Source organism: Microcaecilia unicolor, chromosome 4 (assembly GCF_901765095.1).
Source record: "Microcaecilia unicolor chromosome 4, aMicUni1.1, whole genome shotgun sequence".
Taxonomy (NCBI): domain Eukaryota; kingdom Metazoa; phylum Chordata; class Amphibia; order Gymnophiona; family Siphonopidae; genus Microcaecilia; species Microcaecilia unicolor.
This window is the reverse complement of record NC_044034.1, coordinates 279128464-279156455: the sequence shown is the minus strand read 5'-3', so window position 1 is coordinate 279156455 and position 27992 is coordinate 279128464. Positions and strand designations below refer to the sequence as shown.

Here is a 27992-nt window from a genome sequence, read left to right as displayed (position 1 = left end):
TGTGAACAGGAACAGTTGGAACTCCCCTGACACGTCTATGCCACTCCCACATGAATGCTGCACTTGCAATTGCGCACTATGGGGTCCTTTTACTAAGATGCGCTGAAAGATGGCCTGCGCTAGTGTAAGCACGTGTTTTGGATGTGCACAGATCCATTTTTCAGTGCGCCTGTAAAAAAGGCCCCCCCCCCTTTTTTTTTTGCCAAAATGTACGTGTGGTGTGGCAAAATAAAAATTAGTGCACATCCATTTTGACTCTGAGACCTTACCGCCACCCATTGAGTTAGCGGTAAGGTCTCACGCGTTAACCAGGCAGTAATCATCAGTGTACACTGCTGATTACCACCTGGATAGTGCTGGGCATTGGAAAATAAAAAATATCTTCTGACGCGCGTATAAAATGGAATTACCGCCTGGGCCACAGGGTAGCTGGGCAGTAATTCCAAATTTGTGCAGCTTATTAAAAGGACCCCTATAGAACTTAGGTGCTCAGTATATCGAATACGGCCTAAGTCATTTAAGTGCACAACTGCTAATTAGTGCCAATTACTGCTGTTTAATGCCAATTATTTGTACTTATTTTCACTTGTGCCAATTAATTGATTATGTAACATGTGTAACTGACCCTATTCTATAACTGGGCATACAACTGAGCGCCTAACTTTAGGCAACATGGGATAGACTCCATATATCACACCTTGATTTCTGCACAGAAATCAAAGATTATTCTATAAAGTGAACTTTAACTCAGGCATACGTTGTACAATACGATGAGAGCTGCTCCTCATTACTAAATTTAGTCATGGTCAATTAAACCCATGACCTGCCCATTTCACTTATAACCATGCCCACTTTTCAACTACGTGACTTAAAATTTATGCAAACCACATTAGTGCTGAGAATTGCTTGGTAACATCCAATTAGCGCTAATTAGCTTAACTAATTATGTTATGTGCATTGTTATAAAATATGCTTTGATTTCTCCACAGAAATCTTGGCACAATATATAGAATCACAGGGCATTTGTAGAATCTGGGCGTATTAGTTTAATTTAGGCCTGTTATTCAGCAGGTCTAAACTAAACCTATGTTATCTTGATAGTGGCTGGATATCAGTGCTGTCCAGATAATTGCTTAGACTGCCCTTGCTCGCCCTCCCTCTATCCCTTACTTATACTGATAGTATCAGGTCATTTGGTCATTTTCAGCCCAGTACTAGCCATACAAGGCCCAAAAATCCATGGATAAACCAGTTACCCATTCACCGTCCACCAGTGAATGTAGAACCTGCTTTGAATATTGGCCCCCTGGGATTTAACCTTCATTATTTCAGAGGCCTAAGTTCATCATTAAATTTAGTTGCAGCAAATTTGATGTGGGTAGTCCCTTATTCACAGTTTTCTAACTTTTTTAATTAATTTCATCAGGAATTATGTTGAAATACTTCAATTATTTAGACTATTGTTTGTTAATTTGATTGTGTTCCCTACAACCTAAATAGGTAAAATGTAATATTAAAAATAAAATTAAAGGCTTCTGAAAGTACAAAATGCTGAGAAAATCAGAGAGATTGAACAAGCGTAACATAAATATGTTTTATATCAGGCTGAAACAGCTTGCATACATAGGAAGGTTGAAGGAGCACAGACTAAACTTTGTGGGGTAGAACAACTTAAAATCTGTTGCTGTGGGAGGGGCATAGGCAGCCCATCTCTGAAATGTGCTCCCCCCCCCCCCCCCCCCCCCCCCCGGTCTTCAAACTGACTTTCTTCACTGTGGTCTGGCTCTTGCAGCAAAACCCTCTCATCTTTCTGGTAGGTAGGAATTTGAAGACATGGAGAAGCAAAACCCTTGGAGGCTCTCTTCTTCCTGCAATATGAACCTACTGAGGAAGTCTGGTGCTTTATCAAAACTTTATCACCACTGACATTCCCGGTTTTTTGGAACCTCTAAAGCAGATGAAGGTCCAGTTGGATTGTTCCAATTTAGGGGCATGCTTACTAAAAAGTATTAAGTGTCTGCACTTAAGTACACGTCATAAATGCAAAGGCTTTGCGGTAACTGTTTTGGGAGTGTCCAGCATTCTTCTTGCAGTTTTCACACAGACAAGTTCTGTAACATGCTTTACTTTCAGACACCCATTGAGGTGGCATTAGATGAACCCACCTTAAGTGCACATTTGTCAGTTAGTGTGCACTACCTACTATGAGCTGACTGCAATATACATTCCATGCTCAATTTCCACCCATACCTCGCTCAGTCTCTGCCCCATTCCATACTAAGCAGTTAGCATTGGACCTATATCGCATTGGCTATTCTAACACTTGCTAGACTTAGCATAGTCTAGCGCTAACAATTAGTGCGTGCTAGAACCTGTGCTAGACTGGATTATTGTAATGCACTCTACACTGGTCTGACTACACCAGCTCCAATTGATATAGAAGGTTGTAAGCAACGTGACCACATCACACCATTTTTGCATAAACTTCACTGGGTATCAGTACAATACAGAGCCAAATTTAATACTCTTGTTTTGACCTTCAAAGCCCTTAAAGAAAATGACCTAGAGTACTTGAAGAACAGGATCTCCCTCTACATACCTTCAAGGTCACTAAGGTCCTCCCAAGCAGTTTCCCTAACCACACCCTCTCCAAAGGACATCAGATGATACCCGCAACCGAGCCTTCTTCAGAGTAGCCCCCACGCTCTGGAATGCACTCCCTGAAAGGCTTCGCTTAACATAAGACTATCTCTTCTTCAGGAAGTAGGTGAAAGCCTGGCTCTTCAACTAGGAACGGAAGAAGTAAATGACACCGGCTGCACATATTATAGCAAGACATGTTTATTCACTCCTACCCTAGCCAAAATAATGTTCAAGCAACTTTCTGACCTCATTTGCAAATCTCTTTAACTAGTCCCTTATTTTCTTACTCCTGTTACTCTCTTATCTATCTATATGTTTCATCTTTGCTTACCCCCATACTGTCTATTAAAATGTTTTATTGTGTATTTGTGGTTTCATCTTTGATTACCCCCATACTGTCTATTAAAATGTTTTATTGTGTATTTGTGTTGGCATTGTAATGTAGCATACTATGCCATAATTGTTATTTGAATATTTTTTACTGCTGTAATTGTCTATTGCTTATGTTTGACTTATTCTTGCTGTACATCGCCTTGAGTGAATTCCTTCAAAAAGGCAGTAAATAAATCCTAATAAATAAATAAAATAACTGGTTAGTGCACCTTAGATAACATGCCCCTTATTTATTTAAAACATTTTTATATGCCCTCTTTCTACCTAAAATCAATGTTCTCTTATTTATTTATTTATGTATTTATTTATTGATTACACTTGTATCTCACATTTTCCCACTTATTTGCAGGCTCAATGTGGCTTACAGAGTCAGTCTAATCAAGCAATTATAAAAGAATACAATCATAATAAGGGAGGAGTGGTGATTTGTTGTATCTAACTATGGGATCTCGTGATAGGCTTTGGTGAAGAGATAGGTTTTCAGTGATTTGCGAAAGTTGGTGATTTCGTTAATTGTTTTCAGGAGATTTGGTATAGCATTCCACAGTTGCGTGCTCATGTAGGAAAAGCTGGACGCGTGTGTTAGTTTGTATTTTAGTCCTTTGCAACTGGGGAAGTGTAGATTAAGAAAGGTGCAGGCAGATCTTTTAGCATTTCTGGGTGGGAGGTCCACGAGGTCATGCATGTATGATGGGGCGTCTCCGTAAACGATTTTATGAACAATCGTGCATATCTTGAACGCGATATGTTCTTTAATTGGGAGCCAGTGTAATTTCTCTCTTAGGGGTTTTGCACTTTCATATTTTGTTTTTCATATAAGTCTGGCTGCGGTATTTTGGGTAGTTTGGAGCTTCTTGATAATCTGTTCCTTCCAGCCAGCATAAAGTGCATTGCAGTAGTCCAGGTGACTTAGTACCATTGCCTGTACCAGGTTTCGAAAAATGGCTCTAGGGAAGAACGGTTTTACTCTTTTCAGCTTCCACATGGAGTGAAACATTTTCTTAGTTGTATTCTTCATGTGATTATCAAGTGTGAGATTTCAGTCAATGGTGACTCCAAGAATTTTCAGAGTGTTAGAGACAGGGATGGAAAAGCTTGGGGTGTTTATGGTGGCGAATTTACTTGTGTTGTGCTGTGAGGTAATTATAAGGCATTGTGTTTTCTCTGCGTTCAGTTTAAGCTGAAATGCATTCGCCCAGGAGTGCATGATTTGGAAGCTTTGGTTGATCTTGTTGGAGATTTCTTTTAGATCGTGTTTGAACGGGATGTAGATCATGACATCATCTGCACATATGTATGGATTGAAGTTTTGATTGTCTAGGAGCTTGGCTAGAGATATCAGTGGCATACCAAGGGGGGGGGGGGGGGGGCGGCGGTTGCATGCCGCTGGGGGGGGGTCTTTCGCGGGGGGGGGGGGGGGTCACGCTGCATCCGGGGGGCGGGGCGCATCGGCGATCCGCCCCGGGTGTCATCCCCCCTAGGAACGCCACTGAGAGGTATCATCATTAGGTTGAAGAGGGTTGGTGAAAGGGGGGATCCTTGGGGAACTCCACATTCAGGTGTCCATGGGGTTGATGTCTCTACTTTAGTTATAACTTGGTATGATCTTGTTGTCAGGAAACCTCTAAACCAGTTAAGAACCTTTCCTCCAAAGTATTCCAGAATGTATAGTAATATTCCATGGTTAACCATGTCGAAGGCACTGGACATGTCAAATTGCAGAAGAAGTATGTTGTTACCAGTTGCAGAAGATAGGGGCCAGGCTTTTAATCTGCATTAGGCTATGATAGCATATCAGTGAACTCTACCAGATAAATACTGATGAGCCTGCTTTTACTCTCTCCGTCTAATTCATTTGGTATGTCCGTTTCTGGATAATACTAATTGTGTCACCCTTCTCTATGTCCTGGATTTTTGTAATGTGGTTTACACTGGTCTCCTGTTATTAATTGCTGTCAAGAAACTACAAACGATCCACAATACTGCCATACGGCTACTCACTCATGCCCGTCGCTTTGACCACGTGTCCTCATTGCTGAAACAACACCATTGGCTACCCATTCAGTTCCGCATAATGCACAAGATCCTTACTTTATCCTTTAAGGTTCTATACAAAGGTATCCCTCTTTAAATGGCTTCTATTATCACACCCTGCCTCTGTTCCTCTTCAGCACCATCAGCTCACCACCCTACCCTTATTTGCGACACAGTTGGAGTACCTGGCAGAAACCCAAATTGTGGCAACATTCCATACTACAATCCCAGGGCAAGAAGTTGCTTCCCCATGTCTGTCTCAATAGACATTCCTCTGCTCCTCTTCTGCCTTTCTGGTCTTTGGATCTCTGTTACTGCTTACTACTACTACTACTACTACTACTTAGCATTTCTATAGCGCTACAAGGCATACGCAGCGCTGCACAAACATAGAAGAAAGACAGTCCCTGCTCAAAGAGCTTACAATCTAATAGACAAAAAAAAAATAATAAAGTAAGCAAATCAAATCAATTAATGTGAACGGGAAGGAAGAGAGGAGGGTAGGTGGAGGCGAGTGGTTACAAGTGGTTACGAGTCAAAAGCAATGTTAAAGAGGTGGGCTTTCAGTCTAGATTTAAAGGTAGCCAAGGATGGGGCAAGACGTAGGGGCTCAGGAAGTTTATTCCAGGCGTAGGGTGCAGCGAGACAGAAGGCGCGAAGTCTGGAGTTGGCAGTAGTGGAGAAGGGAACAGATAAGAAGGATTTATCCATGGAGCGGAGTGCACGGGAAGGGGTGTAGGGAAGGACGAGTGTGGAGAGATACTGGGGAGCAGCAGAGTGAGTACATTCATAGGTTAGTAGAAGAAGTTTGAACAGGATGCGAAAATGGATAGGGAGCCAGTGAAGGGTCTTGAGGAGAGGGGTAGTATGAGTAAAGCGACCCTGGCGGAAGACGAGACGGGCAGCAGAGTTTTGAACCGACTGGAGAGGGGAGAGGTGACTAAGTGGGAGGCCAGCAAGAAGCAGATTGCAGTAGTCTAAACGAGAGGTGACAAGGGTGTGGATGAGGGTTTTGGTAGAGTGCTCGGAAAGAAAGGGGCGGACTGCTTCCCCCTTCCTCCCTCCCACTCTATGGAATATACTGACTGGTCTTGCCTGTGAGGGTCAACATCTTAAATCAAGCCCTGTAATGACTTTGGACTTTGTGGAACTTGCCTCCTTTCCCCCATTGCAGGGGAATGGAATGTGGAACACTTTATTCCCATTCTGGTACCTTTTTAAAGAAAATTACCACTGAAACCTAATAATTTTTAAAGTGGTCTTACTTATGTTTGGACCTAGAACAAAGCTAATTTGTATTGCCTGGTTATCCTGGGAACCCATGGAGCATATATCCCCAGGATGCCACAATGGCATAACTTGTGTTTTTGTACACCATAAAAACTATGGCACCCTTTTATTATATTACCCCCTGATTTTGTATAAGGTGTGTCGTGTGCTATACTGGGTGTGTGCCCAATTTACATGCACACCTTAATTGAGTAATGAGACAATCAGTGATGATAATTGGCCGATAACAACAAATTATTATCAATGATTGGCAATAATTGGAATTCACACGTGCTTCTTTTTACATATTACAAAAATGCATAAATCACAATGCGCAGAGCTGAAAAAGGGGCATGGCCATGGGAGAAGTGTGGGCATGTCAGGGGCGTTACTCAAATTTTCGAATGTTGTTATAGAATTCGGGAGAATGCGTCTACATTTAGGGGCGGGTATTTACACCAGGTTTTCAGTGGTGTAAATGTCCACACCTAAATGCAGGTGCATTTCCTGGCCATATGCGCTATTCTATAAACCACACCTAACTTTGGGCGTGGTTTATAGAATAGTGCTAAGTGCTTTTTCTGGATGCATCTAGATTTTAGACGCCATTTACAGAATATGGTTCTTAGCATGCAATTTAGAGTGCATTCTTACCACAAGCGCAATAACTGTTACTATGGTGACAAGACAATGCACAATAAGTTGCGTGTTAACTGCATGCTATTGTTAGGGGATGGATTATGGGCAGAGAATGGGTGTGGACAACACATTTTCTAATTGTAGCAGTCTTAATGTACAGATAAGAACTTTTCTGCGCTGTAACTGCAGAGGACATACTGGGCACTCTCCCAATAATTATTGCACAGTCTTTCAACTGACTGTGTGTTAATTTATTCTGTTAATGCAGTAAGTATAAATAAATAAAGTGCAAAAGAATTATTGCATTTTAGTATAAGGACCCTTATATCTGAAGGAGAAGGTCCAGAGTTAAGAAGAAGCAAATACATTATTTTTTTATTTATGGATCCTAAGTACAGGAGAACCAGCGCATTCCTTTCTTCAGCTACAAAATATGGAGACCTCATTTAGGGGCCCTTTTACAAAGCGGAGGTAAGCCCAATGTGGGCTTCCACGTGCCAATATGGAGCAACCACCAGCTCAACGCGGGCGCCAGCAGTAGTTCCAGCCCTAGTGCGTGTCATTTCCCATGCTAGGGAAAATAGGGCACTATTTTCTGGTGCAGCAGTTACCTGGTTACCGCCAGGTTGGCACGGGAGCCCTTACGGCCACTTCAATGGGTGGCGGTAAATGCTCCCCCTCGCATGGCCACGTGGTGTGAGCAATCTTACGTGGTACCAAAAACAGAAGAAACCAGCCTTCACAAGAAAAACAACAGAGATGACTAACAGGAACAAAAACAAAAAATAAAAATAAAAAATGTGTAGGAAAACTTCAAAATCTAAAAATAATCATAAAATATGTATTTAAAAATATAAATACATAAAAAAGATGACACTTTGGTTGTAAAAATTAAAAATATATACTTTATTAGCCATAAAATAGTAGGGAGAAAGGGACTCGACACAGCTGTGTTTCGGCCATTCAGGCCTGCGTCAGGAGTCTTCTCACCGTATGCTGGTAACTAATTCTATCCAAATATGAGAGGAATATGTATATCTCTTTATTGATATTGTAGCGCTAAATAATACTTGAAACAATGTCAAGCGGAAAAGAGTGATCTTTTCTGCTTGACATTCCGCTTGACATTGTTTCAAGTATTAATTAGCGCTACACTATCAATAAAAAGATATACATATTCCTCTCATATTTGGATAGAATTAGTTACCAGCATACGGTGAGAAGACTCCTGACGCAGGCCTGAATGGCCGAAACACAGCTGTGTCGAGTCCCTTTCTCCCTACTATTTTATGGCTAATAAAGTATATATTTTTAATTTTTACAACCAAAGTGTCATCTTTTTTATGTATTTATATTTTTAAATACATATTTTATGATTATTTTTAGCTTTTGAAGTTTTCTTACACATTTTTTATTTTTATTTTTTGTTTTTGTTCCTGTTAGTCGTCTTCGCTGTTTTGCTTCCCGTGAGCAATCTTACTGCATGACCATGACTATTTTCAGCCATTTTTTACTCACTGCAGTAAAAAAGGCCACAGCGAGCAGCAAAAACGGCCCCTGCTGCTAGCGCAGAGCTCTTTTTACCACAGCTTAGTAAAAGGCTCCCTTAGATTCACCTAACCTCAACTCACTATGGGGTCCTTGTAGAAAGTGGCCTTAGTGAGCCTTTATGTGTGGTTTTACCCGCACACTAAGGCAGTTTTTACTGCAGCGAGAAAATGGACAATTTCCCATTTTTTAATGGCCACGTGCTAGCACGTGGCCATTAACAAAACTTTGCACATGAGCCCTTATTGCTAACCCCATGCTAATCAGTTAGAGTGTGGTATAATGGCTGCACTAACTGATTCACTCTGCCATACCCCCTCAGAGAAAAAAATAAGAAATACTTTTTAGCATGTAGTTCGTGCATGCACTTTCGCCTCAGCCCATCCTGCGGTAAAGCACTTTTAAGCTGCAGTAAGCATGCTCTAGTGCTTACTGCAGCTTATTAAAAGGAGCCCTATATGTCTCATTTAACCTCATGGTGGTTCAGGTCATGCCAGCAGTTTTAATACCGTGAAACAGCTTAGCAAATTAGCTCTCACAAATGCCACATTCCAGCCAACCTGCTTTTGTATATCTAGGGGGAAGGGTAGAGGGGTGTTCCTGAATAGTTTAGCTGTTTCACAAATGCTTGTTAACAGCTGACCAGCTCAGCTTCCCATTCAGCAATGTTCACAGTTCACAGGAGCTTTCTAAATGGGAGCTAGCTATGGTGGTAGAGATGGTATGGGGGAAGGGGTGAGCCCCAGGGTGCATTACTGTGGGAGGCACAATAGTATGCATTGGCAGAACAGCTGTGGCTACCCAATTGGTGAAAAGAAAAGGGTGGAGGGGTGGGGGTAGCCATTCCTGCCATTTCAGCCTAAGCTATGTCACTGCATTCGGAGTCTGGTTTTCATTCAGAGTCTTTACTGAATGAATTCCTCCATTGGAACTGACAATGGAATGCCCCATGTGCCCTTTGCTACAGTTTTCCCACTTTAAAATGGTGCTGTTTACATTTGAATAATGCACATCTCACTCTCCGCACTTTAAGTGGCCTTTTCTCATTTTTAGTGTGGCGTATGCCAGTGTACTGTGCAAATGTCATAGGAATTCTGCACAAGTTTTCAAAGAATAATAATTAGTAATAGCAATAGGTCATATTGAACTACAGGGTATATTTTACTAATTAAGATTACAGACACTCACAAGGAACTCTATGGGGCTAACTCCATTTTTCAGAAAAGTTCAAAGTTCAGTGTTTTTATTATTTAAGCATCTGGACAGCCATTCCATTAAAACCTTAAATAGTAAGCCTGTCCTCTTTTCATCTTTATCTTTTCAATCTTTTAAAACTAAAGAGAAATGCACCTGAAATTTGAAAGTGACACCTGCTGAGAATCCTGCTAGTGAGATTTGCTTTGTACATACAGTGACTGGGGTCATATTTGAACTACATGGGAGATTTTAACACAATACTTTGTCCAGATTTTCAAAGGGAAGCTAGGTTGACATTTTCCCCACTTATAACCACACCCCTTTTTGCTTGTGCGCGTTAGAAGATTGGCTCACTTTGTTACAGAATACGCTTAGCAAGTACTGCACCTAAATTCTGATCAGTGCCAGGGTCACATGGCGCTGCAAAGGGAATTGAACCCGGTTCCCCAGGATCTCAACCCACTGCCGACCATTAGGCTGCAGAAGGAATTTAATTGGACTGACCATTAGGCTGCCAAGGAAATTTAACCCAGTTCTCCAGGTACATAGTAACATAGTAGATGACGGCAGAAAAAGACCTGCATGGTCCATCCAGTCTGCCCAAGACAAACTCATATATGTATACCTTACCTTGAATTTGTACCTGTCCTTTTCAGGGCACAGACCGTATAAGTCTGCCCAGCAGTATTTCCCGCCTCCCAACCACCAGTCCCGCCTCCTATCATCGGCTCTGGTACAGACCGTTTAAGTCTGCCCTCCCCTATCCTAGCCTCCCAACTACCAACCCCTCTTCCCCTCACCTGCTCCGCCACCCAATTTCAGCTAAACTTCTGAGGATACCAGGAAGAGTAATGACATAAGACGCAAATGACAAGATTGATTTGGATAGGCCGGAGTGAGCTTCGACGGCAACTGCAAGAGTTGGAACGTAAGGATAGTGCCGAGAGGACTTTTACAGTCTATGTCCCAGAAATAGCAAAGGAAGACCATAATCAAGTATTTTATATCACATTCTTTGTTGGTTTAATTATGAACTAATAATGAGAATGACTGTTGGGCAGCCTGACTGGACCACTCAGGTCTTTATCTGCCGTCATTTACTATGCTACTTTGTTAGGAGATGCTTGAAAATGCTAGGTGCAGCCATAATAAGATGCAAAATATGAGAAAAAATTAAAACAAAACATGCAAACTTCTACAATTTCAAACAAACACTAAGATATGCTTTAAAAAGAGCCAATTCTACAACAGAGTGTCCACATTTAAGGGCCACTTGAACACATAAGTGTACAGTATACTGCCACTTTTAGAGTATAAGTGGCAGCAAATACTTTACTACTATTCAGTAAGGATGTACATACAGGACATACCCCTGGGTTCGACATACCCCTGGGTTCTATATATGGCATCCAGATTTTGGCATGAATCCATGATGCAAGCACAAACAATTTGGTTAATGAGCCATTAACTATTAATTAATTCACCTTAATAGTCAATTATTAAGGTTAATTGGCTCTGATTTGGTTTTGATCATGCATCTGCCTGCACTGGGCACCTAAATCTCGTGGAATGTAACTGAAAAGTAGGCGTGGCCAGGGGAGGGGCTTGGGTGGGTCAGGTGCATGCTGAAAAGTTGCACCATATATAGAATCTAGCCCATGAGGAATAAAATGCAAAGTGAGTGGGGCACTGACATGGGCGGGGCATGGGAGGCGCAAAGTTAACACTGCCACTTACATGCGCAACTTATAGAATTCAGCAAGCTGTTGGGCTCTTGCCGCATTTGGGCCCATGAAGTAAAGCAGGTCTATGGCTAGTGTACCTGCGGGCGATTAAATATTAGGTGCGCCGACAGAGGGTTACACTAGTATTCAACACAGAACCTGGGAGATGATGCCATTATAGAAAATATTCTCACCACACAACATTGGGACAGCTAAAAGGAGGTGCACAGTTACAGAATTGCACTGAAAAAAAAGCACTATTCTATAAGCAGCGCTTAAACTTAGGCACAGTTTATAGAATAGGGCTTATGCCTGGGGATCATGCCTAACATTAGGCATGGTCAGTTGCACCAACTGAAACATGGTGCAAATGTACGTGCTCAAATTATGCGTGTATCCCCGTTATTCTATAACAATGCATGTAAAGGCTAAGAATGCCCCTTTTCCGCCCATGATCCTCCCATTTTCATGCCCCCTTTTTCAGATTGTGTGTAAGTTTTAGGCATGGATCCCGCACCTAAATTTAGCAAATTATTGGTGCTAATTAGCTAATTAGCTCATTCAATTAAATTGCACCGAAGTTTTAAGAAACTGCACCAGAACTCTAGTCACAATTGTCTTCACAAACAAAAACAGAAGCTATTTCTTGCACAAATTAAGTATTAAAAGTTTTACGATGGCACCGAAGTCTCAAACCTTTTAAAAACATTTCAGTGAAGTAGAAATGCATTTTGCTTTATATGAGGGCCAACAAATGCTATTAAATGAGAAAAGAAAGGAGAACTCAGAAGAACACCAGTAGGGGTAGAAATAAGGACAAAAAAAATGGATGATTTTATTGTACTACTTCACATATGTGCCTGTTTCAAAGTGCTGGCGCTTGGTTTTTCATCTGAGCTCTTCTACCCATCCTTGAAATAACTACAGAGTGCAGGTTATGCGTGAAATATGATGAAAACCCATTGAGTACCTGTGAGATAGTCCAAACATTCCAGCAATTTCTTCTCTCTGGAAAAATCTAATGCAAACGTGTCAAATGTGTCGTTGAGATTAATTTCTGGAATCAGAACCTGGGAGGACGCAGTCGCCATACAGACCCTGCATGGATAGAAAAGAAAATCTCATTATCTATTTACAAGACCAGAGATGGCTTTATACATCCTAACTGGAATAATAATAATAATGATGATGAAAAAGAACTAACATAAATCTACTGTTAGGATTTGTATTGCCCATGTTCCTGGAGCATGTGCTTTTCATCTGTCTTCAATACATGTCTAAATTAGGTTTATTTCTCATTGGTGCGCAAAAAAAACAAAAAGTGTGAGCTTGCTGCGGCTGCTTTTTTCTTAAGATGAACGTACAGTTACCTTTGGATGCAATGCGTTGTTTTATCAACATGCAGTGGAAGGAAAAGTTTGTAGCTGATGTAGCTCTGGCAGCCCTGAACAGTAGGGGTAGGCAAAGGGCATAAGTTTTCAGTTCATTTTGACTCCCCCTCTCCCAGTTTTCTCACTTTTATCAACTGATTTTACATATTCATTGTCATAGCATGGAGGAGAAGCCTAATGATTAGCGCAGTGGCCTGAGTTTTAATTCCCACAGCAGCTCTTTTAGACTCTGGACAAGTCATTCAACCCTCCACTGCCCCAGGTACAAAAGCTTTAGATTTTTGAGCCTACTAAGGATAGAAAAAAATCACCCCCCCCCCCTCCGATATTCAAAGCTATTTAACCAGCCAGACACGGCCTAGCGTATGACCACTTATATTGTGTGACTTATCTGGTTAGGCGCTGATATTCAGCGCCTAACCGAATAAATTTAGTGGTCAAATAGGACCGCATATATAGTTAATTGGTTAGAGCTGAATATTGGCATAGCCGGTTAACTCTTTGGCAGTTAAAAAAACCCTGGATGTTCAATGCCGATTGCCAGAAATGACCCGGCATTGCCCGCTGCGGACTGAATATTGGGCCCTCTGTATATAAAATGTAAACCACGTTTCCCCTCGATATTCAGCTGGCATTGAATTGTGCGGTGACTGCCTGACGCCAGCAGTCAAACCAGATATTTAATGGCAAACCATTTCTGGCAACTGACATTGAATATTCCATTTCATTTTTGACCATGGCAACTTAACCAGTTAAGCTGATATTCAGCACTAACTGGTTAATTGCTTACCTCCGGACTCTGTATAGAATGCCGAAAACCAGGCAGATTCTATAACTACATGCGTAACTTAATTGGCTTAACAAGCTAATTAGCTTTGGCTTAACAAGCTAATTAGCTTTGATAACAGCACTTACATTAGTACATAAATATATAAGTATTGCCATACTGGGACAGACCGAAGGTCCATCAAGCCCAGAATCCTGTTTCCAACAGTGGCCAATCCAGGTCACAAGTACCTGGCAAGATCCCAAAAAAGTACAAAACATTTTATGCAGCTTATCCTAGAAATAAGCAGTGGATTTTCCCTAAGTCAATTTTAATAATGGTCTATGGATTTTTCCTTTAGGAAGCCATCCAAACCTTTTTTAAACCCTGCTAAGCTAACTGCCTATACCAAATTCTCTGGCAATGAATTCCAGAGTTTAATTACACGTTGAGTGAAGAAAAAATTTCTCCGATTCGTTTAAAATTTACTACTTTGTAGCTTCATCTCATTCCCCCTAGTCCTAGTATAGCACTAATTGGTAATAATTACTACTACTACTACTACTTAACATTTCTAGAGCGCTACTAGGGTTACGCAGCGCTGTACAAATTAATAAGTAGAATTTATGAACACAACTTACTAAGCCTATTCTGTAACGCACTGCGCATAACATCTAACACATGCAGACAAAAAGGGGAGTGGTTGTAGGCGGGTTATAGGTTATGGGCATTACGTGGGTGATCCGAAATTTATACCTGTAGTTATAGAATATGGCCCTCTGCACCTAAATCTATGTGCCAGGATTTATGTCATGTTTTCGTTGGTGTAAATGGATGTGCATAATCTTTGGCACTGGGATATCAACTAAGCATATTCTATATACCATGTCTAAATCTAGGCGCCGCTTATAGAATACGCTTAGGCGAAAATGTTTTCCACACAGATTTTTTAGGCACCCTATATAGAATCTAATCCCCCCCATAGTGGTTAAAGATAGGCCTGTTATTTATGCATCCTATTTTAACCGCTAAACATAGATGGTATGGTGCTGAATATCTGGGCCTAACCGGTTATGTTGCGCAATAGATCTGGTTATGCGGCCTGCGGCTATTCATGAATATTCAACTGCTGAAAAAAGAGCTAAAATGCCATTGCCCCTGGTTACAAATAAGTACCTGCATAGACTATGTAAACCACTTTGAATGGTAGTTGCGAAAACCACAGAAAGGTAGTATATCAAGTCCCATTCCCTTTAACCCATCAGGAGTTGTTCCTGGATGGTTAAATAATTTTGAATATTGGCCGTTTGATTGCACCACAGAAAGGCAGTATATGCAATCCCCCTCCCCCCCTAAAAATTGTAGTGTATATTTATTATTTTGCAGTAGTATAAGGTGAGTTACATTCGGGTACACCAGGTATTTCCCCTTCCCTGGAGAACTCACAATCCAATTGTGTACCTGAGGCAATAGAGGGTTAAATGACTTGTCAAAAACCACAAGGAGCAGAGGTGGGATTTGAACCTGGTACACTTGAATTCAATGGACATCTTGCCCAGTGGTCTAACCACTAAACTACTCCTCCAACTGACACCAACTTATTTAATGCACATTAATTTGTAGGTTAAGGCTCACTAAATTGATTCAGCAAGCAAAAGTTTTTTTTTGAAGGTCCATGAATGAACCGAGTGCATGTTAACAAACGCACATCCCTGATGATGTGCATCTGCCTCAGACATTCCTTTGTACATCTGTCTGAACAGCTAGGCTTCTTAAAGGGCATATCACGCATATACTTGGGAGGGGGGAGGAAATATTCAGCTCGCAGTGGTAAGGAGCTTGTAAGCGGGCCAGTGTTAGATGTGCTGGGGCCCAAAAGGAGGAGGTCCCTCCAATCTTCTCTCCTCTTTGCATCTTTCCCTGATCTCCCTACCTGCCTTGACTACGACACAAAAAAATAACTTTAAATTAGCCCAAAACTAACATATTCCAGTTGATAAAATCAAAATAAAAGACACTTTATCTGGACATTTTATTTTTCCATCATGTTGGTCTCTTTCACTGGCAGTGGCAGCGATTCTAACATGCTGCCGGCCCTGGAGCTTTTCCTCTGCCATGATCTGCCAAGGCAGAAACAGGAGATTGTGTCAGAGGGTGGTGGGAGGTTTTTTTTGGGGGTTTTACAACTAAATAAGTGGCTGCCTCTCCCAAAGGCTAAAACACCTTTCCTCCGAAATAGTTGGCCCTTCCTTGACAACCAAGGGAGATGGGGAGGAAGGGGGAAGGGACCCGGAACCCCCTGAGTTTATCACCCTAGAAGCTGGAGAAGAAAAGACCTTTATCTCCTAGCCTCTCAACAAGATTCCCCAGGTACAGAAGGTAACAATCCCCCCCCCCCCCCCTTTTTTTGTTTCAAGTAAAGAAAGAGAGAGAGACTAATGGGCTCACCTCCTGCCTGCTGGAGACTGAGAAAATACTGAGGCTAGGGTCACATGGCCAGGGCTCTTATTGGCTCTCTAGAGTCAGGAAGTTTCTCAGTCTCCACCTGCTGGAAGGCGTGCACAACCCATCAGTCCAATCCTGAGCCAGTCCGGAGGGACGCTAAGGAACAGGAGATTGGGAAACAACAGGGGAAAACCTCTAGAGCTAACATCAGGAAGCACATTAGAATCATTGCCACTGACAGTGACCCCTGCTGGTGTGGGGCCCAGTGTTTAACCCACCCCCCTTGTAATCCTGGCCCTGCTTGTAAGCCACTGATAGGCATGGGCTGAACTAACCCCAGATACTCAATATTGGAGCATGCACAGTCCAGCATTGAATTAACAGGTATGTGCGTTGACCTAGAAGTTAAAGGGCACTGATCAATATTCAGAATGATGCCTGGTTAACTTAGTGCATAAAGTTAGGACGGCCTTTTTGCTATCCTAACTTTATGTGCTCACTTGGTCCCTTAGCAGATTCAATATTGCTACTAATTGACTGCATTCTGGCTCTGCCGAAACTCCACCCTGGAACTGACCCTAATCTAACTGGTTAAGGAATGACCAATTTGTGGAAATCTTCGACAGCACTACCCAGTTAAGTGACACTGAATATTGGTTGCCATCCAGTTCAGTGGGGTTTAACCAGGCAAAAGAACCCTTTGAAAACTGGTCCTTTAGTACAAAGAAATCACTACTTACTTTGACACTATTATAGCTACACCACACTGTCTTCAAGGTCTCACAAGGACTGAGTACTTAAAACACTTCAGATATAACTAAAGCTTCAGTTGCTTGTAAACTGAGAATCTGCAAGAACCAGAGTGCTTTTTTGGCATATTTCAGCCATCTAGTTTATGTTCCCAACTCCCAACAGAGCTCATAAATTTTGTGTCTATATTTTCCTGAGAAGATACACTGAAAACATTTAGACCACCTGCCTGCAATATGTGCATCAAGAGGGCGACAAACAGCTCACGTTGGTGCATAGTTTTGAAAATCCAAATGTGTGCACATTGCTGTCTCCCCCACCCAAGCACCCCCATGCTTCCACATTATGGAGGTAATTTTGGAAAAGCCTGTGCCACAGGAGCACATACATCCTCAGGCACACACTTACACCCGCTCTGAAGGTAAAATGGGTGCATATACACTATTTCCCTCATTCCATAACAAGTCACTTAACTTTTAACACCTACTGTGTGCATAAATTTATGGAACACTGCCATCCACATGGGTAAGTGCACACCAGTAGCATATTTATTCCAGGTGCGTATGCACCCCTGCCCATGCCTTAAAATCATCTCTCTCCAATCCTTGCCCAGACACTGTCAGCGACACTCGTAGGCTGCTTGCGGCCTGCACTAGGGCTTTCTCTCTGAACCATTCTGTCCCTTCTGACACAACTTCCTGTTTTGTGAAGGGCAGGACAGTTCACAGAGAAGGCCCCGTTGCAGGCCACAGGCAGCCTATGAGTGCCACTGCCTGGGTGAAGACTGGAGTGGAGTGAGGAGATTTTTATGGTACTGGCAGGGGTGAGGGTGCAGGGGGCTGCACCCCCCCTCCCCCCCCCCCCCCCCCACACACACAGTGCATAACTGTTAGGCGTTCACAGGGGAGGAGCACGAGTATACCAAAGGCAGGATAGTTACATGGACAACTTACAGAATACTGTTAGCTATGCTTGTAACTCTTGCATTTAGGCACAATCATTTACCCATGCTGATATGGGTTTTCAGTAGTATTCTGTGAGGACACTTGCTCATCAAGTGCCCAACATTCAGCTGGCGGCAATCAGTGTTTTGCTGAGAGCCACCGTCATTTAAATTGTAAATTCAATACCAGGCCATGTCTGGGCACCAACACTGAATTTCAGGGTTTATCCAACGCATTCTTGAATTTCTTTACCACTTTTATCTCCACCACCTCACACGAGAAGGCATTCTAGGTATCCACCCCCCTCTCTGTGAAAAAGTACTTTTTAACAATACTTCTAAGCTGATCCTCCTGTAAAGTTCTACCATTTACCTTTTTCTAGAAAAGATTTGTTTGCATATTAATACTTTTCAAGTATTTAAACATCTGTATCATATCACCCCTATACAGGGCTTTTTTTTTTGTGCCGGTACGTGCCAATACAGCATATTGGCACTTTTTTTTCTTGTCTACTCATCCCCCCATCTCCCACCTGCCTGCATCACTCTCTTTGGGTGATATTTTGGATCAACTTGAATACTTAAAAATTTCCCTCTCCATCCTGGTTCCAGCATCTGTCCCTCTCCCTCCCTCCCCGCAGTCCCTCTTTGTCCCTTTGCCACTGGCAACAGCACTACATCAATTAAATCAGTCTGCCTTGGGGCTTTGGGCCTTCATTATGATGTGTCCAGCCCTCACTGACGCAACTTCCGTTTCCGCGAGAGTGGGACGTGTCACAGAAAAGGCCCAAAGCCCTGAGGCAGGCTGATTTAATTGATGTAGTGCAGCTACTGGCGTCAAATTGAAAAGGTCACAGGGACTGTGGGGAGGGAGTGAGGAGAGGGACAGACGCTGGAACTGGGAAAGGGGGTGGGGAGGAGAGATGCTGGAACCAGGAGAGGGTAGAAGGAGAAAAGGGAAGGACGCTGGAACAGGGAAGGGGAGGGGGGATGGAAAATGGACAGTTGCTAGTACTGGGAGAGGGTGGAAGGAGAAAGGGGAAGGATGCTGGAACCGGGAAGGGGAGGAAGGAAAGGGGACAGATACTGGATCTGCCAGGTGGAGGGGAAAAGACAGGTGCTGGACTCAGGGATAGAGAGATGGAGGTGCTGATCTACAGGATCTGGGGGTGGGCGGGGAGGGAGGGCCAGACAGGATGAGGTGCTGGACCCAGGAGTTTGAGGCTGAGGTATAGGGATAGATGCTGGACAACCAGGGGGTGTAGAAGAGAGGGAGACTGGGTGAGAGAGACAGAGACTGGAGGGGAGGAGAAGAAGGGGGGAAGACACTGGACCAAGGAGGGAGAGAGGGGAAAAGACACTGTACACAGGAGGGAGATATAGTGGGCTGGAGGGGGGAGGAAGAGAGAAGGAGAGAAATACTAGTCCTAGGGTAGGGGATAGGGGATGTGGGGTGTAGGAGGAAGGGAAAAGAGAGGAGGGACAGGGAGATAGAAAAGAGATATTGAGCACTGAAGGGACATAGGGTCAGGGAAACAGAAGAGAAGTGCTGGATGGACAGGAAAATGGGACATACAGGGACAATGTTGATCACAGAGGGGGGTGCTGATCACAGGGTAACGGATATGGACTCAGGATGGAAATGGCATGACAGGTTAAGATAGGGATGCAGAGAAGAGAGAGGGGAAATGCTGGATGGAATTGGGGAGGAAAGAGGGGCAAGTCAAAAGAGGGAAATTGAAGATTGGATAGTGAGAAAGAAATGTGGATAGAGGCAGAAAGTAAATTGAAGAAAGCTGAAAGGAGGAGAGAAAAATGATATACAGGAAATCCTGGCAACAGAGTTAAGAGAAGACAATGAAAAGTAGAAACCAGAGACTGGGACCAACACAATTGGAAAACAGTACGTGGTCAGAAAACAAAGGTAGAAAAATAATTAAGATAAAGTAATGTGGTAGCTGTATTAAATTTTTTTGTTTTATTTGTAGTTGCTAATTTGTAATGTAGTGAATGGAATACGTCTTTTTTGAAATTTATGTCTGCTATCTTTATAGCAGTACAAGGGGAAAATATTTTTGTTTTTCTGGTGTTGTCCTGCATACCAGAGTCTGGTTTTTGGTGGTTTCAGCTGAATTGTTTTCTACATATTTAATTAGTTTATGATCACTCTTAGGGGTTCTATTGTTGGCCCTATGGACTGGTGTACTATTTTCAATGCTGCTTTTTTATATGCGCCATGGCTAGTGAAATGGGTATGGCTACTGTAGGTGTGGAGCCATATATAGTGACATCGCCCTTAAGTACTACCCCTATGCCTCCTTTCCTCTACGGCAGTGATTCCCAAACCTGGTCCTGGAGACACCCCAGCCAATCAGGTTTTCAGGATACCCACAATGAATATTCACGAGAGGGATTTGCATACACTATCTCCACTGCATGCAAATATATCTCATAAATATTCATGGCGGATATTCTGCTCTAGGGTATACATATTCAAGTCCTCGAGTCTCTTCTCGTAGGTCTTTTGGTGCAAACCCCATAATATTTTTGCCTCCTCTCAGTGGAGATAGTGATCATAAGGGGCAGTATCTGAATTCAAGAAAGAATGAGACAAGTACTGAGGATCTCGGAGGGACAAAAACGGAATCTAAACTCATTTTCAAAGCACTTAGACTTACAAAGTTCCATAGGTTGCTACATAACTTTGTAAGTCTAAAGTGCTTTGAAAATATACCTTTACTAGCCATTGAGCCCTTAAACGGGCTGGTATTGGGATTTTCCTTCCCCCCCCCTCGCGAGGTCGCCACCGCTCCCCCCCCTCAGAGTCGCCGCCGCCACCCCTCCACCCGGCCCCTCTCTTCGCTTCTGAACTTACACATCCAAGAGCAAGAGCATAGCAAGAGCAAGGCACATCAGCTGAGCTGCCGTGGGCCCTTCCTTCTCTGCCTGTGGCCCCGCCCTCCTGTGACATAACGTCAGCGAGGGCGGGACACAGGCTTAGAAGGAAGGGGCAGCTCAGCTGATGTGCGTTGCTGCGTTCGGCGAATGGATGTGTAAGTTCAGAAGGGAAGAGAGGGCCGGGCCGGGCCGGGTGGAGGGGTGGTGGTAGCGACTCCGAGTGGGGGGGGGGGAGGGGGAGCAGCGGCGCAGTTTCCCTCTCTGTCCCGCTCCCCCCCGTCATCACGTATTGACGCGGGGGCGGGACAGAGAGGGAAGGCTCTACTGCGCATTTGCGAGTGAGTCGGTCACTCGCCGTTTATGTGTTTGATAATCTTTATCTGCCATCTTTTTCTGTGTTTCTGATTTTTAAAGTTGTTTTTTTTTTTTAGAGGGATAGGGGTGTCCTTCAATTATTTGTTGGCTATATAGGCCCCCAAGATACCATAATATAAAATGTACAATTTAATTTTAAAATTTAATCAAGATTACTTGGCACTTAAATTAAATGAGCTCATATGATTAGTAAACCTTTGGCTCTTCTGAAACATACAGGCACTAGAGAGAGACATACAAGCCTTTCCGAAATAGTTTATTTGACAGAAAATTTGCAGATTTCCTGTAAAACTGTAAACATCTGAACATTTCCAGATATTTTGGATCAACCTGAATACTTTAAACAGAGTCACACTTGCTGGTGATTTGGAGAAGGGAGTGCAGGGGGAAGGAGGTTTGAACTGTTTGTTGAATCTTTTAAAATTCATTTCAACATCATTTGAAAAAACATGAAGTGGTTTTCATTGGCTCCATTTCAGCTGTTTCTCTTAGACTTTCATGTTTGTCATGTATGCTTGCCTTGACTAGACTGCAAGCACTGTAGAGAAGAGATAATCTCTTTCATGTGTGTTTGTACAGCACTGAGTATGCCTGGTTGTATTTTAGAAATGAAAAGTAACAGTAGTAATAGCAATTTCCTTAAGTCTTTCTGTTTTATTCTCCAGAAAATTTAGGGTAAAATTGTGGCTGGTGCAAGGCCATTAGGCATTCTAGGTGAACCTTTAATCTTGTACCTCCCCACCCCATACCCCTTTTCTTTCCTCCCTTTGCTCATTAGTCCAGCATCTCACCACTTCCTCCCATTGTCCAGCATCTTCCTGTTCTCCCTCACCCCCTCGTGGACCAGCCTTCTCCCCTTTCTCTTATCCTTTCCCTCCCTGCCCAGTACCCCAGCATCCTGTGTGTCCCCCCTCCCTACCTGGTGGAAGAGCATCTCTGCTTTCTCATTACTCCCACCCCATGCTACAGTGGCCAAGCAGAATAGCCAGAGCTGAGAAGGCAGGTTGACGGATAAACAACAAAGAAGCCACTCCATAATAGGAAATTTGTATCCGAGTAGGTGGGGACATGACAGACCTTCAGTATGCATGTGTTGAGGCTCCGAACTTCCTAGTTTAGTTGCCAGCCTGCCTACTAGTTCTGGTTGTTCTGTCCACTACTGACTGGGAGGGGAGTGAATGTCCAAGAAATCCACTGCCATTTGCCACCCCCTGAATCTCAGCATGCTGTCTAGTTTCCCCTAATGAAAGTGCTGGGGGAAAAGCAGCCGCAAGGCAGGCATTGTGGCGGAGAACAGCAGTGGAGGAAGGCTTCTGCTGGCAGGTCTTGGGGACCCTTGCCAGCCAAACCAGAGGCCCCGAAGCCCTGTGTCTACTCCTCCCCAGCCTGGCACCGGAGTTTTCTCTCTCCTGCTCCTGTCGGGACGTGATCACCTGGGTCCCGTCAAGAGCAGGAGAAAGACAGACCCTGGTGCAAGGCCCCTCTTGGAGGTCGGGTTCAGGGGAATCTTTCCCCCCCCCCCGTGCCAACCTTCTTGGTAGCCCTGCCTATTGTTTATAGCTGGTCTATGGTTCACATAAATGTTAGCACCTAAATGTGATATTTACATGCACAACTTACAGTATTCTGTAATTTATTTATTTATTTTAGTTTAGTTATTGCATTTGTACCCCACATTATCCCACCTATTTGCAGGCTCAATGTGGCTTACAGAGTGTTGTTATGATATCGTCATGACAGGATCTAGATACAATCACTATTAAGCAGAAGATGTAAGAAGGATAAGAGAAGGAAGGGTTATATAGGGTGGTGTAGGGTGTGTTTTAATTCTTAGGTGGGTTGGGTGGTGATAGTGTCATTAAGGGTTCATTTTGTAGGCTTTGTTGAAGAGATATGTCTGTCTGCCTCCCCTGTGAATGCTGCTCTAACAATTAAGTGCTATTCCATTTGATAATGTAATTATAGAATCTCGAAAGGGAATTAACCTCACTGGAATCTGTTGTAAATGTCTAGACTAGGCAACACATTATTTTGTAGTTTTCAGTCATCTGATGATATGTGATAGCCATTAGTGGCGTAGCCAGGAATTGTCAACAAAGGGTGCATCTGTAGTCCAGCCCACAAAGCTCTCGCAATTCCCCCTCCCTTTACAGTTTGGTATCTCTCCTTTTCCTTTCCTGGCCCACAAAGCTCTCACAATTCCCTCCCTCCCCCATACCTTAAAATCACCTCCAGTCTTCGCCCGGGCACCGCCAGTGGCTGTGGCACTAATAAGCTGCCTGCGGCCTGCACTGGGGCTTTCTCTCTGAACCATCCTGCTCTTTAATAACAGGAAGTTGTGTCAGATGGGGCAGGTTGGTTCAGAGAGAACCTGCAAGCAGCCTATGAATGCCACTGCTGCTAGCACTGCCTGGGCAAAGACTGGAGGTGATTTTAAGGCATTTGGGGTGGGAAGAGTTGGAGAAGGAAGGGAATTACAAGAGCTTTGTGGGGCAGGGAGAGAATGGGGAGATGCCGGACCATGCACAGAGGATGGGAAGGAGAAGGAAAGGAAATGCAACTTGGGCACCAATCAACTGACAGGGGGTGTGTACGCAATGCAAGCATCTTGAATGGGTATGCCACTGATAGCAATAGGCCTCTTTAGAAAACATTCTTGGGCCAATGCAGAGCAGCTTGTGGTACAGCCCCACGCAGGAATATGTGGCTTCTACTGTGAGCGTAATACAGTGATATGAAGAACACTACTGGCACACAAATTTTATGCACAGAAAACTTGTGGCCAATGGAGTGGAGTGCGTCAGACACATGCAAGACCTTGTTTACCTCTCTACATGCTATGGAATATTGAATTGCTTTAATTAGCATACTTTGAATAGAATGTTCGGCCATGTATTCCGAGCAAGTTAACACCCGCTCTCAATCCCTCTCTGCATTGCTCGGCTAGCTCCTCAATTTGCCTAAAAGGCATTGATGCTTTAAGTAACCCACATTGAAATTTTTGATACAGACAATTACCTCCAGGGCCAGATTAGGAGTGGCACTGATAACCATGCAAGACAAAGCTGAACATGGCACTTGCACTGCTTCAGTCAACTGTTTGTATAAAGATTACTTTGCCTGAAGCCCATAGCCTGTGCTGTTTTTGCTAGAGAGAGAGAAACTGAAGTTCATAGCTAAGAGCAATACTTGTTTAACATTATTTTGGAATGCAGGAATTGAGAATGATTTATATCAACTACATTCACCAAGTAATGTGAATTTTGGAAAACAAGCCTGGCTCAGAACAATAAATCTATAGTCTGAAAAGTAAATCATGACAGATGAGCTGAAGGGCTTTTCTGTAGGCCTTAAGGACGTGATGTTCATATCTGTTTCAGGGCTTTTGAACTGCTGGAGAACAGCGTATTAAGAAAACATTACAAGCAATTTAAGGATTAGTAAATCATAATTTTTTTTCTTTTTCTACAAACGTTTCCCCTTTTCTGAACAGATTAAATGTTAAAACTCACAAATAATATAAAGTACTCTTAAACTTCAATGGCACAGGTTTTGGCCATGTCCTCCCATAAAAGTGGCTTAAGGTGTCTGAACAGGTTGACTCATGGAGTCTAATTGGCCAATTCTATCGTTCAGAATGCATAAATCCTTTCTCTGTCAGGGATATATTGCAGATCATAAAAAGATGAACCCTTAATGGTTTAAAATAAGAGGACAGTAAGGTACCATAAATAAACATTTACAGGCACTTTCACTGAAAGAACAGTCAATGTGATGCACTTAATTATGTCATGCTAGAAGCACGTGTACAGTCAAGTCTTGGGTGGACAGCTCTGAGCCATCTGTCTCAACTCCTGAAGCAGACGGCAACTAAAGACAATATTATTCTTCAAGAGTTACAGAAGGGTAACCTGAGGAACACAGCATCACCATAAAGAGGTCTTACTCAAGGCTGCATCACAGCTGTGTTCACACAACCTTTTAGCGCAGCAACAAATGGTCATTCTCTCCTCAGCACAAGTCTCCAATGTATTATACCTGATATTTAACCATGACAGTCAGTGTTTAGGTAAAATACGAGCTGCTGTGGTTAAAACATAACTGGATATTTAGCAGTGGTACCCAGATACTGACCATCATTGAATATTTGATTTCAGTACCAGCCTGAAAGTGCTATCTGGTTAGTGACATATTCAGACCACTAACTATATAGTAGGTAACTATATAGTTGTCCTAACTTTGGGACCCTTTTACTAAGGTGTGGTAGGCTAACATGGGCCTTGATTTCTCTATGAAAACAAAAAAAGACTATTAATCCCTCAATAAAAACTGTACTGTGGCAAAATTAGTCCTGGCTCAGGCTGTCCCTTACAGTTTGGAACAAGTTAGTTCCCATGACCTAGGCTTGGCTTACATACATGGGGCTATTCTGTTCATTTTAGTATTTAGTGGAGAAGTTATTAAGCTGTGGTAAAATCACAAATATGAATGCAGCTTGGTTTACCACGATAGTTGGTAACCCCCATGGTAAAGGAATAACACAACTTGCAATCTACCTCACAAACTATGTTATTCTGCTCCTCAGTATGTCTTAGAGGGAGCCAGTAAATACTTGGGTCACCGGGGTCTCACCCCCATCCCATCACCCTCTGGAAGCCCCCCCCCCCCATAGGTTCCCTACCTCATTATGCCTGATAGTTCGGGGAGTCCAAGGCAGGAGCAATCCCCAGTTGCTCCTGCCCCTTCCAGTGCTGGGTTTAAAATGGCACCGGTGAACCCTAGTGGTAATATTAGAGGGAGCTTACAGGGAGTGGGGATGGGTCCTTGTAAGAGGTATTGTGGGGCCCACAAGGGTGCAGCAGAACTAGAAATGATCATTTGTAATATACCTTCTGGGGTTGGGGTAAAGAGGTCTAATGGGTGAAGGCCCAGGACCACAATTATATTTTAAGTGTGCCGGCTCCTTTAAGTCATGTTCCCAAGGCAGAAAAGTAACATCAGCTTTGAGCTAATGTTGTTTTTCCTGGGATAACAAAACTTGCAAAGTTCAATACATGCTGTATTATTTGATTTTTATAATAATGAGGTATTTTACATGCATTTGCATGCTTTACATTTCATTATTATGTAGCCTGTGGTTCTTTAAACTAACATGCATTATAGTAAAATAAAGCATGGCTTTGCTATTTAACATGTATTAACAGACAAATATTGTTTGTTAATCCCTTAACGTAAGTACCTACTCCCCTTAATGTGAACACGAAGAAAACTTCAGGGAGGAGAAAGGAGAGTACCATCACATTCTGGAATGCAAGTCAAGTACAATAGCAATGACAGGAAGGGAAGTATAGTAATGTTCAGTGTGTGTCCAAAAACTATATGCCTAATCTAACTCCAAAATGAGGAGAATCAGTGCCTATGAGAAAACCCTAAGAAATCTAGAACTGAACAGTGCTATAACTAATCCAAGAATTAAAGCAGCAGTAGGTAATTTGGATTCTTGAGGACTGCAAACTGATCTGGTTTTCAGGATAAACACAATAAATACACATAGGATATATTTACATAGACTGTCTCTACTGTATACGAATATTTATTTATTGATACCTCGTAGTCTGACACTGAGGCAATTCCTTATGAAGAAAGACTAAGGAGGCTAGAGCTTTTCAGCTTGGAGAAGAGACGGCTGAGGGGAGACATGATAGAGGTATATAAAATAATGAGTGGAATGGAACAGGTGGATGTGAAGCATCTGTTCACGCTTTCCAAAAATACTAGGACTAGGGGGCATGCGATGAAACTACAGTGTAGTAAATTTAAAACAAATCGGATAAAATGTTTCTTCACCCAATGCATAATTAAACTCTGGAATTCGTTGCCGGAGAACGTGGTGAAGGCGGTTAGCTTAGCAGAGTTTAAAAAGCGGTTAGACTGTTTCCTAAAGGACAAGTTCATAAACCACTACTAAATGGACTTGGGAAAAATCCACAATTCCAGGAATAACATGTATAGAATGTTTGTACGTTTGGGAAGCTTGCCAGGTGCCCTTGGCCTGGATTGGCCGCTGTCGTGGACAGGATGCTGGGCTCGATGGACCCTTAGTCTTTCCCAGTGTGGCATTACTTATGTACTTATGTAAGTGACTTGGCCCAAGATACCAAGCAGCAGCAGCAGCAGCAGCATATTCATTGTTGATATCCTGAACCTCAACTGGTGTGCAATGTTCAGGAACTGAAATGGTCCACCCCTGTGCTAAGGGGTTTGCATGTATGAATGGTACAAGAGCTGATGACACGATACATACAGAAATTCTCAGTCCTATTCTTTAACCATGAGCACAAAGCTCCTTCTTGGGGAAACAAATTAGGCTAGGATATGTAAAGCTCCTTATACGTATATTTTGAGAATACTTTAGTAACCAGTCTGCTATCTTTGATTCTACATTGTAGTCTCTGGCCATTGTTCCCTCTTCCAACTGCATTGCTGACAGTGGAGGGTGATGCTTCAATATTGTGGTTTCAAACACTAGGGGCAGGCAGGTTCCCTGGAGTCCTGTAGAGCTTGCCTGTCCCTCACTATTGGAAATGTGATACTACTACTACTACAAATCATTTCTATAGCGCTACCAGTCGTATGCAGCGCTTCACAAAGTGAAACATCACCCCCCCACACACACACACACATACACCCCTCTGTTAGGGCTGTAGGTGGAGGACTCCTACTCAGCTTAGAGGGGACATTGTCTCTGACAGTCTAGAATTATGCTATTCATTTACCTTTCAGTGATGTTTTTAGCTGTTTGTAGAAAGCGAGCATGGTCGTTCTCCTTTAGAGACTGCTCAGCTTGTGAAATGAGGGACGTCGAGCGCTCGATGCATTGTTTGCAGTTAGATATCTGCTGGGCCAACTTCCTCAGCCTCACCACCTCAGGCAAGAAGAATGAGAAACAACATTTAGGAACATTATACCGATTTAAC

The 27992-nt window shown here is 42.9% G+C and overlaps 1 protein-coding gene across 5 annotated transcripts in view; it reads right to left on the bottom strand.

Annotated features, from left to right (window-relative positions):
• MID1 (midline 1) overlaps window positions 1-27992 on the bottom strand; it is a 496103-nt gene that overhangs the window by 55261 nt on the left and 412850 nt on the right. For all 5 annotated transcript variants that reach the window (XM_030201611.1, XM_030201612.1, XM_030201609.1 and 2 more), the window contains exons 5-6: window positions 27792-27940; window positions 12418-12545 (exon numbers count right to left, since the gene is read on the bottom strand). In XM_030201611.1, coding sequence (XP_030057471.1) covers window positions 12418-12545; window positions 27792-27940 — 277 coding nt within the window. The remainder of the gene's footprint in view (window positions 1-12417; window positions 12546-27791; window positions 27941-27992) is intronic.